Below are 20713 nucleotides of genomic sequence, written 5' to 3'. Positions count from 1 at the left end.
GTTCAAGTCCATTATTCTTTGAAAGTGGCAATACAGGTAAACAGAATGGTAAAGACAGCATATGGCATGCATGCCCTCATATGTCAGCACATAGTATTAAAAAATTTTGGACGTTATGTCGAAACTCTACAAAACTCTGGTTAGACTACACTTGGAGTATTGTGTACAGTTCTGTTTGCCACCCTGTAGGAATGATGTGGATACACTGGAGAAAATGCAGAGGAGATTCACCAGGACGTTGCCTGGATTGGAGGGTTTTAGTTATGGGGAGAGGTTGGTTCAGCTGCCTTTGTTTTCCCTGGAACAAAGGAGGCTGAGGGGTGACTTTTGTCATCCATGAACTTACTAGTCATAGCTTCTACAATGACGTCCAGATTATTAATGTGCATAAGAAACAACAAGTGCTCCAGTATCGACCCCCTTGGTAAACCATGGGTCATAGGCTTCCAATTGCAAAGACAACCCTTGACCATTACCCCTTATTTCCTATCACCATACCAACTTTGGATCCAATAGACAAAATTGCCCCGGATCACATGGGTTCCTACTTTTTGGAACCATCTCCCATGTGGGACCTCGCCAAAGACCTTACTGAAGTCCATGTAGAATACATCAACTGCAATATCCTCATCAACATACTTAGTTACCTCTTCCAAAAATTCAAACTGGCCAGACAGGATCCCCCACTTAACAAAGCCATGTTAACTGTACTTGAATAATCCCTAAATCTCCAAGTGCAGATTAATCCTGACACAAGAGACAAGATGCTGGAATCTGGAGCAACAAACAATCTGCTGGAGAAACTCAGTGGGCTGAGCACCATCTGTGGGGGGAAAGGAATTGTCAAAGTTTTGGGTTGAAACCCTGCATCAGGACTCAGATTAATTTTTTTCCTCAGAATGTTATCAGATGATCAGATGCTGAATTCCCATCATCAATACAACAATGATTCAGTTAATGCTTCAGAGTGGCAATGATTCAGCCTGGAGGTTGTCTTATCAAGTTCCACTCTGAAAATACTTGTTTTTCATATGGGTGGCGCAAATAAAGACAGCACCACGTGTATGAATTTTTAGACTGTCTTTCTTTCTTCTCATAGTTTCATAAGTGTAGTTTTTACAATTTTTAATTTCCCACTCATAATTGAAAATGTGACCATTTGTCATTCATTACAGGTATGGCTCAAACCCAGCAGAGGAATGTAGAAACTACATTCAGCAGGATGGCTATAACATTGGGTGCAATTTCTCAGCCAATGAGATTGTACAATTCAAAGACTTTTATGTTTTCAGAAATGGATCCAATGACTCACAAAATATTTCAAGAGCAGCCCAAATTTTTCATCTCCAGGACCAAGGTAAGGGTGTTTGTAAATAAGACACTGGCTGAGATGGGTAAAACCAAAATCACAAAAGAATGTTGAAATTGAGGAAGATTATTGCACCCATTTATATTAATGTCCAGTGACTGAAGAAGTGTGTCAAAAAAAAGTTCCAGTTCAGGTCAATGGTGAGAGAACTCGGAAAGAAGATACGACTTGGAGCCAGTGATGTCAATGTAAACTAGCAGATGGGTTTTCCTAAAGTAATTGGGCCCTGGCAATGTTATTCTTGTAGGGAGTAGTGTTGTTGAAGATATTTGTGGATTGAGTTAGTTGCGCATAATACTGATAAATCTTCAAAAGGTAATATGGACATTGTTGACTTAGGTACTGTCACACTAATTTATGTTAATAGCATTCTATTATGTAATGGATTGCTTTGAATGTTAAGGTAATCCAGCTGCAAATGTTCAATGGTGAGCCCAGTTGCAAAGCAGGAGGTCAAATGTACTAGCATCTGACCATCAACTCATTTTGGACTCATACATTTGGAAGCTTGATTCCACCCAATTATTTTCATTTTACCAATGTTTTACAATTTGTTATTATGACACTAACAATTGCGGCATTATGCTCAACCACAGCAATGACCTTGGCATTTTAACCATTATTTTACAATCAAAAGCAATTTTTCTGTCAGTGGTTTATTTAGTAAGAAAAAAACTAATATTTATATTTTAATAATCAAACAAAGAGATCAATCTTTGTGAGAAGGGTTCAGTACAAAGCAAAGCTTCAAGGAAAAGTTTTAGGCAAGTTAATCTTGAGTCTTAGATTTTTGATCAAAGAGAGGCCAGCATTTAGAAACAACCTCCCCCTTTGCATGTTAATTGGAGCAAAAAAAACAGTAGACACTGGAAATTAAAAAAAATGGTGGAAGCACTAAGCAGGTCAGGCAGCATCAGTGGGGATAGAAGCAGAGTTGATGTTTCAGGTCAAGGAAACTTCATCAGAGATGAAAAAGTGAGAACACCAGCATGTTTTAAATTATGAAGAGGGAATGATCATGGACAGAACAGAGAGAATGTCTGTGTTATGGTATAGAACTAAATTGTCAAAGTAACCATTACTTTATAAAAGATAAAAGGGAAAGAAACAAAACATTGAAACAGGAAAGTACAGCCATATCTATGGAAAGAGAGAGAAATATATTGAATGTAGCACCACTTGCCCTCTGTTCTCACCACCCCTTGCCCTCTCCATTTGTTTGGTACCTCATCCACCACTTGAACATACACTCCCTCCACCATTGGTGCACAATGCACAACTGTTACTTGCCTAGGCTACTCTGACAGCACCTTTGAAACCTGTGACTTCTACCAGCAAGAAGGACAGGTGCAGCAGGTACATGGGAACACCATCGCAGGCAGGTTCACCTCCGAGCTGTAGACCAGCCTGGAAATACATCACCGGTCTTTCATTGCTGGGTCTAAATCCTGGAATTCCCTACCCAGTAGCTTTGTAGGAGTACCTTCATCAGAAAGACTGCAGTTGTTCAAGAAAGCAGCTCACCACCATTTTATCAAGGGCTATTAGGGATGGGGATTAAATGCTGGCATTGTCAGTACTGCCAGTTCCCGAAACATGAATAAATAAAAAAAATTAAAAGAAATAGAAAAACCTGTAAAATGAGTTCTGAATAATGAAGCTAAATGGCCTTTCATTAATCCTTTATCTTATGCCATAATCATTCAGCTTCCTGCATATTAGTTTATGTACAAGCGTGCACTATTAATTTCCTTTTATCATAAGAAAATGTATGAGCAAAGAACTGTTTTCAATAAATGATAGACTTTTACATTGTGAAGCTCATCACCTTCAAAACAAGCTTCCCTTTTGTGAGATTTTGCCTACTGTTTCACATTATCAGAGACTTTAAAGAGGCCATATTATCCACTTTAAATTTTTAATCTCTTTAATTGATTTTATCTATTATTCTGTTCAGTTATTTAACTCATTGGCAGGTTCTTATCAGTAACTTCTTCAGCACAAAGTCTCCACTATTGAATTAATGATAACTGGAATGGTAAATGTATAAATATAGTCCTAAAAACTTAAGTTTTATCACATTGAAAATGCTTTAGATCAAGGGTTCTTAGGTTGTAAACCTTTTTTTATTATTTGATTGTACATGAGCGTTACTGACAAGGCAAGTATTACCAATTCCTCATTCACCCTTTACAGAGGAGCTTGTTGGGACTAAAAAGTCAAGCACATTGATGTGATTCTGAAGTCACATGAAGACCAGTCTGATGTACATTGGTGAACTTTCAAACTATTGTTCTTAACAATAGTTTGAAAGTTTCATGATCACCATTATTGACTCCAGCTTTTTATTTCAGATTTAGTTAATTTAAATCACCTGGACAGCATGTCTACACATCAATAGTCTAGGTGTCTAAATAGTCAGTTAATAATTTAACAAATTTTCTTCCATATCCTACTGATAAGAAAATTGCAATATCCAGTCTTTGCATTGAATTTAAACTGATGCCAGCCCTTGAAGCTTGGCCACTTCTCTCACTTCAATTTTGCCATGCTATAATTTTTTTTGAAAGAATCTACACTCTGATATGCTTGGATTAAGCCACTTTTGTAACAGGACAAAAACTCAATTGCTACTTTTCAGTGAAACCCTTTCCTCCTGGGAACCTGGTGGTGAATGCCACAGAAGACAATGGGCTCCTCCTGCATTGGGATGCTCCGATGCCAACAGAGAGATGTCTGGAGTATGAAGTCAGGCACCAGAATAATAAGGAGAAGGAGTGGCAGGTACAGAGTGGCAGTGACTACAAGACTTACATGTGTTTCACGTTGAGGCTAATATCTAATTCTTATGAATGGGTTGGAGCAGCAGAAGTAGTTTATCATCTGCCACTGGGAATTAGGATAAAGGTTTCCTCCCTCTGGCAGCCGGATTGGATCAAACTGCTCTCTGTTGGTCCTTTCTCAAACTGAGGGAAGTCTGATTTGTAGTTGGTAAAATAGTCATAGAGTCATGGAATTATACAGCACAGAAACAGGCCCTTTGGCCCAACTCATCCACGCCAACCAAGGTGCCTTTCTGAGCTAGTCCCATTTGTCTGCATTTAGCCTATATCCCTCCAAACCTTTCCTATCCATGAACACGTCCAAATGTCTTTCAAACATTGTAGTTGTACCCTCCTCTACCATTTCCTCTGGCAGATCGTTCCATATACCCACCACACTCTGTGTGAAAAACTTGCCCCTATTCTAATTGAAATGATATCAGCGTAAGGCCATTCCTTGGAAAAACGATTTGGGGGCAGATCTTGCTAACCTGGTCCCTCTGACTAGAATCACCACATTACTCCATGTAACTGAGAGCAACATCTGCATTTAGACGCATTTGAACTGGAAGTCCCATTTTATCATTTCAGCTGTTCGTGATTGGTTTCCCAACTCTGGTCAAGTGCTGGACTCCTTAAACCTCTCCACTGCTCTTCCTTTCTTTTCTTTAATACACTTTTGAAAATCTACCTATTCGACAAAGTGTTTGGTGATTTTCCCCTAATATCTCCATACGTGACTCAGTGTCAAATGTCACTTGATATTAGTCTTGTGAAACTTCCCAGTAGATTTTGTTACAGTAAAGGCAATCTAGCAATTACACATTCTTGCTGTTACTTTTGTATGCCATTGATAATATGCTTATATATATCCATAATAACAATGATGAGCCATTAGGGTCATGACTGAAAATTGGCTTTACATATTTCCTTGTGCTATTTTCAGTGACGTTTCTACTTTCCTACATTCCATAGCTGGATTGATTGAGTCTTCAATATTTCTCAATGCTATTTTATCATTTCCTTAACTGAAGTAGATCCTCAAAAACAATGCATTTCCACAGTATCATTAACTGCCTGCTCAAAAGTTTATGGAAAACAAAGTATTTTCCTATTATTTTCAAAATGCAAGGAAGTATACCCCCATTGTTGAGATTGAATCAAGGGAGATTTATTCAACATCCAACTTCCCCAACTTGACTTGGGCCAGATGATTATTAACTTCCTTTCAACAACTTGCCTTTGCGTAATCCCATTAAAATAGATAATATAAATGGATGTTATCAAACAAAATTTGGCTAACTTTAATGAAAATTGAAAAAAAAACTTCAGGTGCTGGAAATCTAAAATAAAAACAGAAAATACTGGAACTACTCAGCAGGTCACGCTGCATCTGTGGGAAAACAAACAGGGTCAATGTTTAAGGTTGAAGCCCCTGTTTTAGAAGTAGGAAGGAGAGAAAAGAAGATTGTTAAGCTGCATGAAAGGTGGGGAAGGGAAGATGTCTCTGATAGAGTAAAACCAGAGTGACTGTGGAGATAAGCTGTAAATCATGTTATCAAGTTGATGAGTGAATGGGTTACCTAGTCACTCATTGACAGTCTACTGCATCGATGTTCATGATGTGGTCTCCTCTAACTTGCTGAAACCAAGTGTAAACTAAGCAACTGTTTTGCAAAGCACCTGCACTCCACAGTGGCCATCTCGAGCTTCTGACTGCATGTCATTTTACCTCTCAGTCTCTCTCCCACACCAACCTGTCTGTCCTTAGCCTTCACCATAGCTACGGAGAGGCCAAACGCAAATTGGAAGAACAACATCTCATTTTCCACTTGGGTAGCTTACAACCCAATGGTATGAACATTGAATTCTCCAATTTCAGGTGACCCGCACTCCCGGTGCTCTCCTCTTGCCTTTGCGTAGTCCCATTAAAATAGATAAAATAAATGGATGTTATCAGACAAAATTTGGTTAACTTTAATGAAAATTGAAAAAAAACACACACACTCATCTGTCCATGATGAAGGGTGTCATCCTGAAACGTCAGCTGTCCATTTCCATCCACAGATGCTGCCTGACCTGCTGAGTTCCTCCAGTGCTTTGTTTGTTGCATCCGTCCACCGAGTTTTCTTCTCCCTTTGTTCACCTTTCCCATCTCCTCCCCCCACCTGGTTCTATCTACACATCATCCCCTGCCCATCCGGTACCAGCCTCTATCCCTTACCCTAACCCATCACCCCCATCTCCTCTTACTGCTATATACTGGCAATCTTTCCTCTTACCTCCCAGACCTGATGCAGAATCTCGACCCTAAACATCATCTTATACCCTTTGCCTCCACAGATGCTGCTTGACCTGCTGAGTTCTTCCAGCACTCTGTTTTTTGTTCCAGATTCCAGCATCTGCAGTTTCTTTTGCTTTAGAGTATAAATGATAATGCTGAAGACAGACTGTTAAGCTCTGTATTTAGATTTTAAACTTGTCATCATATTTGATGACATTCTACTTTTTCATGATTTCTCCATGTAGAAAGCATCAGTTTCAATGCAAAGGAACTTTAATTTGGCAAGTGTGGACCCAGAGAAGTTCTACACCTTTCAAGTGAAAAGCAAGGTTAACATCTATTGTGGCACAACTCAGCTGTGGAGTGAGTGGAGCCTCCCTGTTCACTGGGGTAAAAACGATACCCAAAAAGGTACATCAAACATGCGTGTAAAGCTATTGACAAGATCTTCATAAAATGTGTTCTAAAGATACTCTGTTCTGAAGCGACTTCTGATGATGTGGGCATTCCATCTACTGGGAACCGATAGCAGATGTTTTTTGCGGGTTGAATGCCTTGGAGGAAAGGTGTGCAGGATATCTGAACAGTTAGTTGAGTGGTACTGGACCAGATAAAAGAAGTCCCCAAACAAATCATTCCAGGTTCTCTGTATAACAAAGGTGTGGACCAACTCACCAAGACCCAGGAACTCCAAAGAACTTGGCAGTTTATTACAGTGATTCCTCAAAGACTGAATCTGGCAGGGCAGAGGATTCTCACAGAAAGTGAGAGGGGTTGTTGTGAGTGCTTAGAGTACCAATAGCCTAATTCTATAAACCCAGTCGTTAACAAGAGCGCTCAGAAGATCTCCCAATATCTCCCAAGGCCTGTCCATCTGGATGATGCCAATTCAGAACTCTCAAATCAGTGCTATCCACCATCTAAAGTTTCTAAATGTCACTGAGAGAGTTTAAGAAGATGTAATATGGTGTGACAGTAGGAACTGTCAGTGTACAGGACACAGGCAGACAGGGAGAAAAGATAACCTAGTCAAACTATATGATTCTTGATGAGGTGTACTCTCAGACAAATAGTTATCAACAAATGGGGGGGGTGAGGGGGTGGAAATTACTTAGGGTATTGTAGGTGGCAGGAAATGTAAAGATAATAAAAGAAATAGTAAGAATATCTAAAATAATGAAGAGAATTTGTTATTTTACCTTGCAGAGAATTCAAAAGAGGCATTCCGCACCTACATCACTGTGATTTCACTAGTGGGATTAATTTTACTTGTGATTTGTCTAATAAGAAGTGAAAGGTAAGATCCCAAATATTAGCATACATGTAAAACACTACTCCATGCTGTGCCATATGTTTCTGCTACTAATATATTACCAGGGGTGCGCTATTCCACAACAGGCCACTGTATGTACACAGTAGTACTTGCCAACTTATCTGATGAGGGTCCAGTTCTACTGAAGGGCTGCTCTTACAAATGCAGTCAGTGGAGCTCAATGGGTAGGTGTGGCTCTGTGGTTCCTTTCATTTGGATCAGATCTATGTCATTATGTGAAGTGGTTGAGTTGAAGTCAAGTGGTGGGATGGTTTTGTGCCAGGCGAGGAGCCTATGTTGTAATCTCCCCACTGCTCTTAGGGGGAAGATCAGGATGAATGCCTGAAGGAACATGAACTTTTGCCAAAAGTGCTGTGGATTGAGAAGACTCCTGTGGGAAGGAGTGAGCAATATTTGCCAGATCTTAGTTTATCTCCATCGACTCTTTCTTTCTCTATTTTCTCTTTGTTCTTTTCCCTCTCACTTTATGTTTTCTTTCTCTCCGCATTCACCTTTCCCTTTCTGTCAGAGTTGAGGACTGATATACCTAACTTTCCTCCTGTCAAGGCTGTGTGCATCAAGCAAAAGGATGGCTCAGTACAGTGGTTTTCAGCTAAAACAAACAACGATGGGACAATCAAATATAGCCACAAATATCTGTCCTTGCAATTGCAGTCTATCATTGTCTAGGTCAATAGAATGTTTATTCGGTTGTGTTATTCCTTCCATGGAACATTTGGGCAAATTTTTGGCGGAAGGTCTTGCACTAGAAAAGCCAGGTCGAGTATTGGGCACAATTGTATATGCTTTACGCAATCTATCTTGTATTCTATCAGCTGAAGTGAGTGGATGGATACTGGGTAAAGTCTACCTCAATTCCCAATATTCTGCTTGATGCTCCCCGCATGCACTATTTTGCTGAAAATTTAATTTGACCTTTTACGTTCTAAGCTTATCCCATAGCACTTTATAACCAATGAAGTACTTCAAATTGTAATCACTGTTGAAATGTAGAAAATTGCATTCCATTTTTTTTTGCAGGGTATTTGAAGGAAGATCTTTTTGTTTAACATGACACATTCGCGATTGAGATTAATTACATCTGTGCCAATTTACAGAAAGAGAGAACAATATTTAGCACTGTTCCCAAATACTGTTATTTAAAGAAAGAGTTGCATTTCTATTGTGTGCCATTTTTTATCTCAGAATATTCCAAAGTTCACTGTGGCCAAGGAAGCTGTGTCTGGAAGTGCAGTCATTGCTGTCATCTAGAGAATGTAGTGGCTGGTTTGTACGTAGAAATCTCTGGCCAACAGTAAAGTAACTGGATAATCTATTATAGTGATGTTGATTATTTATTAATGTCATGCTTTAGTTTGTGGTTCCCACATTGGCCTCATCAGACACATCAGAACCCACAAAACCAGAATGGATGCATCCTCCTTGATTCCATGGGATTGCCTAAGAAGAAGAATAATGTCATACCTAGGTACTCTAAATTGGAGCAGGTGAGTCTCCAGGCACAATGCAAAGGGATATTGTGCAGCTAAACTAATGATTCCATATATGCATAATGAGTGAGCTTCCCCCTCACAGAATGACTGTCTTGATTGGCCATTCCTATTTAAAGCGATTAGGAATTGTTACTGTTACTGAGTCACACTGGGATAACCACACAGTTCTTCAGCAGGTGTTCAGAAAAAGCTCACAGCTGGCACTAGTCACTCTTTATCAACTAGGTCAAAGCATGCTATCTCAGGAGATGAACCAGTGTAGCTTTGCAGTTATTTTAACTGCTTCACTCCCTCACAAAGATCAAATATTCCACTATACAGTTCATTTAGTAAGCCCAGCTGAGAAATGTGTATATGTTTGATGGGTAGTTGCACTCTGAACCAGAGTTTGGTATCAAAATGATCAGAGGTACCTCCTACTCAGTGTCTGATTGTTTGCTCAGATCCATTCATGTCTTACTCCATTTTATGGTTATGATAAGGTTTAATTATCTGCTTTTTACTTGCAGGTTGAAGGTGATTATCATCCCAAAAATTCCAAATCCAGGCAGAAATTTTGATCCTCTTTTCAACAATCACAATGGAAACTTTCAGGTAAGGAAAAAAAATGAAGGAGATTGGCTTCCATTTACTGAAGCAAAATCACTTCAATCTCTTGGCACTTTGGGGGTTGCAATTGGATGCATATCTGACAGTGAGGGGGAAAGAAACGGTGGAGCAATCATCCGAACCAACTCCCTCCAGCCTTCTGCTGAGAATTAGGGTAGACCCTGTTCACTCTCTAAGGTAGAAAATACTGAATGGATTAGATGAGTAGGTGGAGGTGTAAGGGTTGGGGTGGGAGTAATGTTTGAACAGATGGAAGCTACAACAGCATGGTAAACCAAAATAAGTATTGTGTTTATTTGTCCTATAGATATCTGCAGTAAGCCAGTAGGTTTGGCTTTATAATTTGGTTTTATATTTTGAAGCATTATATCTGTGTTATTATGTTCTGGTGTGGAGTTTGATGAGTCACTTTAAGGCTGCAGTGTTAAATGCCTGAATGCTCCTCAGATCAGTTGGAGGCTAACTAGTCTTAGGATGATAGATTAGTCCAAAGCATAGAAGGCCATGGACCTAATGTGGGTAAAGGGATTAGTTTAGATAGGTAAAATGGGAAGCAAGGCCAAGGTATGACAAAGGGCCTGTTTCTGTATGGTGTGACTGTATGACTCCATGACTCTAGACCAGCTTTCTCAATGTATACTGTGCTTGGCATGTGATGCAGGAATGTTGTTGTGGCTATAACTTTAAACCCTTCAATCCTCTCCCAGCTTTGGAAGGTGATGATGTATCCTGAGGAAAGATTCCTTAAATCCACCGAAATTCCTTCACAGATGAGCAGAAGACCGTTTGTGCCATATACAATTCTGTTGTTAGCTGACCCCAACAACTTCTACTAAGTGGAATTATAGTGACTGTAGCAGGAATTATCATTACCATGCTCTGGTTCAGGGATGTTAAAGCCAATAGCAGTCAATCTGCCATCACCTGCCCTGAGATTTTTTGACAGGAAGTATCAGGGATCAAAGCTGGGATTGATGAGTCTGAATGGTTCTGTATTAAACTGGGCAGGATAGTTGTTAACTGGTCTTTTGAGAAGTTTATAAACTGAACCAGGTTTGGTAGGTAGGAGATGCACTGGTGCAGGGGGTTTAGGCAGATGGAAAGAACGCTTACTGTGAGGGTGCAATTGCTTTACCAGTTTGGCATTCTGATGGATGTTCTCTATCCCCAACATCATCTCAGCACCTTCCCTTGATTCCTAAATACAAGCCTATTCTGCATTGCCAGTTCTACATGTTCAGAAAGTAAAACCATAATTAAGGTTGGAACTTATGAAGATTAACATCACGGCAAGAATCACAAATTGCCTGAGATTCATTGGAATGTTGCCAAAGGCCAGATTGGACTTGGAAAAGTAACCTATAGATCATAGCCATAGTCATACAGTACAGAAACAGACCCTTTGGCCCACCAAGTCTGTACTGAGGATCAACCACCCATTTACATTAATCCAATGGTAGTCCCATTTTTTTACTCCCATTAACTCACCTACAAACTAGGCACAATTTACAAGTGACCAATTAGCCTACCAACCCACAAGTATTTGGGATGTGGGGGGAAACCAGAGCACCCAGGAGTAACCACACAGTCACAGAGAGAATGTATAAACTCCACATAGACAACACCAGAGGTCAGGATTGAACCTAGGTTGCTGAAGCTGTGACACAGCAGCTCTACTAGCTGTGTCATTATGCTGCCCCGGGTAAGTGACACAAATCAGTGTGGCTTGTGGGAGCATCAGAGGTGTCAATGAACCAGCATTCAGTTCTCCCAAGACTGCACAGTGACAAGAAATATGTTTAGTATGACTGAAAATGAAATTCTGCTTGGAATTTCCTCCCCATGCTACAATTTATGGTACATCCTGCCCAAACCTCAGTTGAATGTAACCGTTGTATGTGGTTTCTGCACTATACAGATATGAAGGTTGGTTGCTTTTACAGACACAGAAAAAAAAAACAAATAATTAAAAAGGGATGCACAATCCTTCCTCTTTTCCTTCTCTGCTATTAACTCAGGATGTCTAATGCTGCATTGAACTGATGCAGAATTTTCTCAAAGACACATTTTACAGAAGCCTACAGAGTTAATGAAGTAAATTTTTTCTTTATTTAACTGGGCATCTTTGACATTCTGTACAATCAGGACTCAATTGGGTATCTCCTGGGGACAGTGATTGTTTTTCAAAGTACAGATGATATTGGAAAGGTTGTGTGTTGGTTCTTGTAAACTGTCTTAAGAGACATAGGAGAAGATTTTATCTCCCTTCCTCCAGATAGATAGTGTAAAAATAGAGGATTAGTATTTAGCTTATCACCTCTGATCTCAATTTTAGCAGTAGCTGTCTGTTGGTAGCCTAGATTCCTGCTTGAATCAACCCCAATTCCTGCTTGACTCAATAATCAATCCAAAAGTGGGAGCTTAAACGTGGACTCAAAAATTTCTCACAGTTTTAATTGTCCATTGGGGAGATGGCTTGCTCCATGTATGTTGCAGTTTATAAAACCCAACATTAGAACCAAAAGGTAATGGCTAAAATTACATTGCCCATTGCCAAGTCTCTGGGTCTACAACAATAAAGGGAAATACCTTGAGCCCAAAGTTCCCTTGGTCTGATCTATTTCCCACAGAGATGGGCTCCAAGCTTCTTGCTGTTGATTTGGCCTGAAGCAAATGAACTACTTTAGGTTGCCCATTCAGGACAACATCCACAAGTGAGGTTTCTTCAGGATATATTTTATTTATTCATTTTTTGGATCTGGATGTCACTGACAAGGCAAACATATATTGCTCATCCCAAAATGCCTCTGAGAGAGTGGTAGTGAGCTACCTTTTGGAACCATTGCAGACCACCTGATAAAGATCCTCCCACTATGCTGATGGGTAGGAAGTTCCAGGATTTAGACTTCACAACAATAAAAAAATGACATACCTCCAGGTCAGGATGGTGTGTGACATAGAGGGGCATCTATAGGTGGCGAGGTTCCCATATGCCTGTTATCCTTGTTCTTCTTGGGGTAGAGGTCATAGATTTGGGAAGTGCGAGTGGAGCAGCCAAGGAAAATGACCACAGTCCATTTTGCATGAAATACACTGCAGTTAGAAAGTGCTGGTGCTGGAAGCTGTGAAAGTTTAGAGTGGTGGATGGTGTGACGATCAAGCAACCTCAGCCATCTTCCCTTATACAAGTAACATTCCAACCCTTGGTGCTTTCCCTTTAATGCCCATTTCTCAAGTTTTACCAGTGCTTCTTGATGCCATATAGAGTCATAGAGCAATACAGCACAGATACAGGCCCTTCGGTCCATCGAGTCCATGACGACCAGGTGCCCACCCAGCTGGTCCCAATTTCCTGCATTTGACCCCTATCCCTCTAAGCCCCGCCCCTCCATGTACCTATCCAAGTGCTTCTCAAATGAGACTATTGTACCTGCCTCAATCACTTCCTCTGGCAGCTCGTTCCATATACTCACCATCCTTCTGCATGAAAAAGTTGCCCCTCGGGTCCCTTTTACATCTTTCCCTAAATCTATGTCCACTAATTTTGGAGTCCCCCACCCGGAAAAATGACTATTACTGTCCACCTTATCTATGCCTCTCATAATTCTAAACATTTCTATACAGTTGCCCCTCATTCTCCTACGTTCCAAGGAATAAAGACCTAGCCTGGTCAACCTCTCCCTGTAACTCAGGCCCTCTGGTCCTGGCAACATCCTCATAAATCTTTTCTGCACTCTTTCCAGTTTAACCATGTTTTTCCTATAACAGGGTGACCAAAACTGTACACAGTACTCCAAGTGTGGCCTCACCAATGACTTATACAATTGCAACATAATGTCCCAGCTCCCATACTCAGTGCCCTGACTGATGAAGGCTGGCATGTCAAATGCCTTTTTCACCACTCTGTCTACCTGTGAAGTTGCTTTCAACGAACTATGCACTTGTACTCCTAGGTCCCTCTGTTCCATTACACTCCCTAGTGCCCGACCATTCATAGTATAAATCCTATGCTGGATCAGTTGATGTAATTTCATGGATTACTTTCATCTCAGCTACATTATTGTAGGGAGGTCAGACACAGAGAGGAAAAGAATAATCTATCAGCTACTCTCATGCAACATTTTATTTGCTTTTCATAAGATAAGATATCTTTATTAATCACATGTACATCAAAACACACAGTGAAATGCATCTTTGCGTAGAGTGTTCTGGGGGTAGCCCACAAGTGTCACCACGCATCTGGTGCCAACATAGCATGCCCACAACTTCCTAACCTGTATGTCTTTGGAAAGTAGGAGGAAACCGGAGCACCCGGAGGAAACCCACACAGACACGGGGAGAACATACAAACTCCTTACAGACAGTGGCTGGAATTGAACCCGTGTCACTGATGCTGTAAAGCGTTACGCTAACCGCTATAGTACCGTGCCTTCAGACCAATAAAAGTGAATATTCGACATGGGTTGCTAGACAGTGTTTCAGAATGCTTAACAATCGAATGGACAGGTAAACATATCTTGCAGCAAAGGGAAAACAAAAATATTGGATGAGTATTGTACCAGCAGTAGAGAGCCTCCATCCAAGCAGGTGGAGCTTTGATATTCTAAGAGCAAGCTAGAGAGTTTTTACAATACTGTGATCTGCCAGCACTCTAAAGCAAAGAACACAAGTACTTTACTGTGTTCTGCAATCTCTTATTCATTACAGGATTGGCTTGGCGTCTCAAAGGATACATTGGAAGGCTTCAAATCAAGCTACCATGAGAACGTGTGCATTGTGAGTGAATCCCCACCTGATTCCATCCAGAGTAGTATCCATGGCGGGTCCTATGAGCATCTTGGAAGGACGGAGATCCCGGGAAAGTCCTTCAGTCCTGACGGCAAGGGAGAGGCTCATCCAAAATTCACCTCTCCTGCAACGTTATTTTCTGATATTGCCGTTTTTGTAGAGAGCAGTAGGTATGACATCAATGAAAATATTTACGTGAGAGTCTAGTATTTGTGATGTTACATCATGGGGGAATTCCCAATTATGGCAGTGAAAGGTCCTTCTTTCAGGAATAAAATCAACAAGACCATGAATTTTCCAGCAACCTCCCTAAGGAATTAAAAGGATATATCTTAATAAGTTCAGTCAGCTTATGAAAGAGAAACATCCAACCTTTTGCCCTAAAAAAACAATGGTCCTTTTTGTCTTTTCCCAGCATTTTACATTTATGCTTCAGATTTATGGCAAAGTATGTCTTTTCTTTTCATCTCTCAAGTACATATAATACTCAGAGAGTTGGACCAGAATAAAAGACATTGTGTGTCACCCAGATGACCTTTTCCTTCCTCAGATTTCCGGGATTTTTATGCCCCTTTGTTTAGATTTCCAGACTCAACAGCATTTTGCTTCTGGATAAGTTAAATACCGCTTTATTTTTCATTCTGCATTTGAAGGATGAATTCCAAACTGAAGGCTGCTGAGAGGATCAGCAGTCTTGGGACATGCTGATCCAGAATTGCTCGGCCCAAAGCTTTCATCTACTTGTTTAGATAGGCTGCTGGCCAATGACTTATTGCTCACTGTTCTCTGTGAGTGCCACCAATTGCTAAGAGTTTCCAATTGGGAAATCTGCCATTTGCCTTCAAAATATCGAATGAGTATTTTATGTTGATGTTGTCTTTTTAATAGATGTAAGTATAGAATGGTCAACTTAACGGAGAGAATTGATACTTGATCTTTCCTATTATAAAAATACGGAAAGTGGGACCATAGTGGATTAAATATAAAATAACAAGTAGTGTGCTTCCAGGCTATATCACATCTCATAAATCGAGCAACATCATAAGCTGTGAGAAGCTGTCAAATATTTGGTCTGATTCATGAAATGTGTCACAACCTCAAAGTACACTGGTACCATACTGTCGCAGTGTTTGTATGTAACGCTTATATGACACTGATCTGAGAGTTTGTTTTTTGCTTTATTTCATTTTTTGTTGAGGCTATAGCGACACCAAGTCTGGCTGAGGAGCAAAACAGTGAGCAAGAACTGACCGAAGGGGGAGAGAGAGAGAGAAAGGAGAGAGAGAAAGAGAGAGAGAGAGAGAGAGAGGGAGAGAGAGTGACCAGCAGCCTGAACATTATAGCATGGGAGTCATTTGATTGTTACTGTGTTGTGGTGTCACAAGTGATTTACACCAGGCTGTTGCAACTTTTAATACCCAGCTTGATGCTAAGTTAACAGAAGCTTTTGTTTTGTACTTTTTATTATTCTGTAATTTAGTCTCCATTATACTTTTAAAATTTTGTTAATGCATTTGAAGGTAATTTAATTTTACCTGGGCAGGGATTGTAAAATGTTTTTAAAATTTTGCTTTTGAATAAACCATTACTTGGTGTTTTGTCGCTCATTTCAAGTAGATGTTAAAATTTATAAAGCTGGCAACATTGACAAATGGCCAAAAGCAGCAATGTGTTTTGGTCTCTCCCTCTATTTTTACCTCTGTGGACTTCAGGAAAGGTAGATCAATCTAGAATCCTTTTATCAAATTAGCAATCTTGATCAATTATAGTAAGAATTCAGATCAATAAAACAGAATTTGTCAAAAGAATGACCATAAATAGAAACAGTCATTTTAACGGTTGATTGTGGTAGTAAAACACTGAAAATTTCGCTATTTTCTTTGCAGACAACACCTTCATTGAATTGGAAAAATTGCTTGAAATTACAGGAGTCCAGAGTTTTCCACTTGTGTTTAAATCCTACATGCACTCGGTATACTACAGTGAAAATAGCTATTGCTGAGTAAAGGCTGAAAAAATTCACAATGTTCAGGCAGATTTAAGTAACTGTTCTATGTTTCCACAAAGAGCTTAAGAAAAAGGTTTGGAGATTGCGTAGATAACGCGCACTAACCAGGCAGGCAGACAAGCAGTGCCCCATATGTTAAATCACCCTTTCCCTTCCAATATTTGCCTTCCATAGACTTCACCCTGCATATTACAGAAGGAGAAATTGGTGTGTATTGACAAGAAAGTATGGATGACATATTTAAATTGAAAAAGCAATAGGACCTGCTGACCAGTCTGAATAAGCAAGTTTTCAAATGCTTATAATGACAAATGAAAGGTTGCCCTTAGTGTGATAAACAGGAAAGGGAGAGGTGAACCTGTTAATATGCTATTACTCAAACACACACCAAGCTCGTGTGAGAAGTATTACTTTTCCCATGGCTGTGCATATTTTCACCTAGCACAGAGAACAGAACTCTGTTGCTGTCAGAAGAATAATTCTATAGATGTTTTCTTCCTTTCATGGGAATTATTTACTGTGTATTGGATTTCACCTGCCCTGGATCCTTCAAATTGTGCTTACGATAATTGCCAATCCATTACTGTGTTGAACGAAAAGACACACATTTATATAATCCTGATGTAGGGTTTTGACCCAAAATGTCGATAATTTCTTTCCTCCCACAGGTGCTGCTCAACCCGCTGAGTTCCTCCAGCAGATTGTTTGTTACATTTATATAGCGCACCTTTTATGTCCTTCCAAGTTGCTTTACAACTAAACATGTAATAAAGCATAATACACTTGCAGTTGCTAGAAGTTGTGTGTGAGCGGACCTTTATGTCCCTTCCATTCTCCCTCCTTAGCTGTTCAAAGCACAAGGGCCATTTATTGTCTCTCCCCACAAACAATTTTTGAGCTTCAAGCGTTCATTATGTGGAGAATTATGTTTGAGAAGCACTTTGAAGCATACTGAACTGAAGCTAAAAGCTGCTGTCCCTCCACAACTCTTCTTTTGAACCGCCAACTGCATCATATAATTGTCTGCTATTTTTCAACAAGTTAATTCAAGCATTGTGATTTACTTTTTTTTATTGCAAAAACTATTTGTGTTCTGGCATAATAGAAGGTTGTGAGTTTTTAAATGGACTTTTTGTCGGGATCCTTAACATATAAGTCAAACCCCTGACAGGAAGTCCAATCCCTCTTCAACTCCCTCACAAGTCACAGAAACAGATTGCTGATATGGCTCAATTATTTCAGTTGGATTGGGACAAGGGCTGAGATGAGGAAAGCCAACTTGACCTTTCAGACTGAAAGATGACCCTGATTATTCTGTTTTTGCTCCAGGCTATTTCTTTGAGCATTTCCTATAGACATTGACAATTGCATTAATGAATATAACTGCAAAAGCCTATGATTATTTTCTATTGGCTCTCAGTACATCAAGAGTTACACTAGTTTGCTGCTCTGCATTGTGCATGGATCATATCCTGTAATGAATAAATAAATAAAGACACACAAAATACCAAAGTCTTTGGCTATGTCTTTGGCTCATTGGTTTGCTACTCATTCATAGGGACTACAACTGGTCAGGAAGACAGACCTCTGGGGGAAGGTGCAGTCAAGGGTAGACTATAAATTTCCACATAAAAGAAAATGGAAATTGGATACCCACGAAAGTTGCATAACTGAAAATATTACATTATGGTTGGGCAGGGCATTAGATTTACAGAGGCAGCATTGGTAAACAGAGTTGAGACACAGAATAGCCATGATTTAACTGAGTGGTGGAACATGGAGCTAAATAATCCTGTTTATGTTCTGATCTTCCTCAGGAATTATAAAAGTTTGTAGCCTTTGCTGGAGGTATCCTCAACATTCCTAAACTTATAAAGCAGGAAATTTGTGCAGAGCAAATTTTCTTGTCAAATACATCCAAAGAAAGAAAACCTTGCATTATAGTCCCTTTCGTGATTGTTGAACTTGCCAAAGTGCTCTACAGCCAATGATTATAACCACTGTTGTGATGTAGAAACTGCAGCAATTAAATAGAGTGCAACAATGCCCCCAGTAACATGGTAATGACCAGATAATTTGTTTGACTATTGTCATTTAAGGAACTAATATTGGCTTGAACTTTGTGAATTGTTCCTCAGCTCTTTCTCAAAATAATGCCACACAAGATGACGAGAAGGGTATCACTTTATGGTGCACCTCTCCATTGTACAAGTGCTGCATTAGATTGCTCCTCTGGTCAAGTCTCTGAAGCGAGTCTTGAACCCAGAACCTTCAGAAGGCACAGGAGACAATAAGGATCAGTGAGAAGAAACATTTTCAACTTATAGCTTGGATCATAACATTCAATTCCATTCAAATTAGTGGCAAAAAAAATCTGAGATTAATTTCCCTTTGCCATGCTTACGATTTATGGGAAAGTTTAGAAAATAACAGCTCCTTGTTTCAGAAAATTCTGTGGTAAATTGTTATAGAGGTTAAGTGCAAGCAAGCAAGCAAGATCACTGATGCCAACATCTACACAAAATAACTAGCACGGAGAAAATAGGCAGAGAGTTGCACCGCAGCAGTGTTGGATCCATTACATGTTTTGTTCGAAAGATAAAGTATATCAGATAGAACAACTGCTGATTTAACTTAATGCCACAGGAAGTTTGAGGGACTTGAGGTCTGTTCACAGTTGTGAAATCAAGAGAAGATCTCACAATCCTGTTGGTTAACACACCTGTATCTTCCCCTTCTTTTAAATGTTCTTTATTTTTGTTAAAGACCAAGCTTTCCTAGATACCAACTGCTTTAAGTTTCTGTGCAAATGTGGCCATTTCCTTGAGCATTTTGTGGCAGTGTGAGCAGAAGCTGTGGGACAGCTACTCTTTAATACAGAGGTTGGCCCATAATCGAAATGAGTTACAGGACTGGTTGGCGTGCATTAGGAATGCGCTGGGCTCAAAATTTCATGCCACTGAGCATGTTTTTCAGGGGCAAAGGGGGACCAATATATACCAAATAGCATGTAACACACACGTCATTCCATGCCCTAGCGCTTCTTTGCCATGTTGGATTGGGTGACTTTTATAACTGGACTAGTATGTTATTAAAATATGATGAAAAACTTGCTGCTAAAATGTCCTTTGTCCTAACCACACAAACACCAAGAGATTCAGAGGGCATTGCCTTTGTGTTTTGCTATCCGTTCTACGCATGTACCTTGACTATCTAGTTGGTCGAAAACCTGCATTCTAAAATTTCTCTTAAAATAAACACAAAATGTTATTCCAACCCTTAGATATCAACCTTAAAGCCCCAAGCAGCTTTTCCTCTACAACTAACCACAAGCTCCATATCCTGTCACGCAGAACACAATTAACTGCAGCTTGAGGTTGATAACAATCTTTTAAACAAAACCATTGCATGTTTTTGCCTCAATGTTGAGTTCTCATGGAGGAGTTTCTTTATTCAACTCCCACCAACTTCACATCTCAGATCCCTGACCCTTGGTCTGATGAAACATCCCAGACCTGAAACGTTAACTGTTTCTCTTTCCACAGATGCTGCCTGACCTGCTGAGTGTTTCCAGCATTTTCTGTTTTTATTTCATATTCCTAGCATCTGTAGTTCGTTTGATTTTCTTTCCACACCTCTGTAACTCTATGAAACAACTTCATGCAGCCATTTAAGGTATTTGTTTACTCTGTATGATGCCCCTTTTCTATCAAGTTGTCACCATAATAGCTTCTGGCTCCTTGTCCTTTTTGAGCTTCACTGAGTCCCAACATAAGGAAAAGTAAGAATGGTGAGATAATTCCAGCCTCACCCCACTTAACCACCAATGACCCATTATTCCTGATGTGATTACCAATAGTATAATAACTCTATTTAAGAGGATGTTAATTCAATTCCATCATCCTGTGGGCTTCCATATTAACCCATGACCAGATATTGATTAGTAGTGACACTGTTCTTACCCCTACTCCAATAATTAACACTTAATGTTGCAAAAACCTAATGCT

The 20713-nt window shown here is 39.8% G+C and overlaps 1 protein-coding gene across 3 annotated transcripts in view; it reads left to right on the top strand.

The window, feature by feature from the left end:
• Positions 1 to 18200, top strand: part of LOC127573055 (cytokine receptor common subunit gamma-like) — a 38712-nt gene extending 20512 nt beyond the window's left edge. Inside the window, exons 3-9 of one of the 3 annotated variants that reach the window (XM_052020856.1) lie at positions 1176 to 1357; positions 4011 to 4153; positions 6721 to 6886; positions 7682 to 7772; positions 9811 to 9895; positions 14618 to 14868; positions 16585 to 18200. In XM_052020856.1, the coding sequence (XP_051876816.1) occupies positions 1176 to 1357; positions 4011 to 4153; positions 6721 to 6886; positions 7682 to 7772; positions 9811 to 9895; positions 14618 to 14868; positions 16585 to 16600 (934 nt within the window). In that variant the 3' untranslated portion in view covers positions 16601 to 18200. Of the gene's footprint in view, positions 1 to 1175; positions 1358 to 4010; positions 4154 to 6720; positions 6887 to 7681; positions 7773 to 9810; positions 9896 to 14617 lie in introns of all 3 variants that reach the window. The other 2 variants (XM_052020855.1, XM_052020854.1) reach the window with 2 other exon arrangements.
• Positions 18201 to 20713: the final 2513 nt, after the last annotated feature.

Source organism: Pristis pectinata, chromosome 8 (assembly GCF_009764475.1).
Source record: "Pristis pectinata isolate sPriPec2 chromosome 8, sPriPec2.1.pri, whole genome shotgun sequence".
Lineage (NCBI taxonomy): Eukaryota > Metazoa > Chordata > Chondrichthyes > Rhinopristiformes > Pristidae > Pristis > Pristis pectinata.
This window is presented reverse-complemented; position numbering and strand designations above follow the sequence as displayed.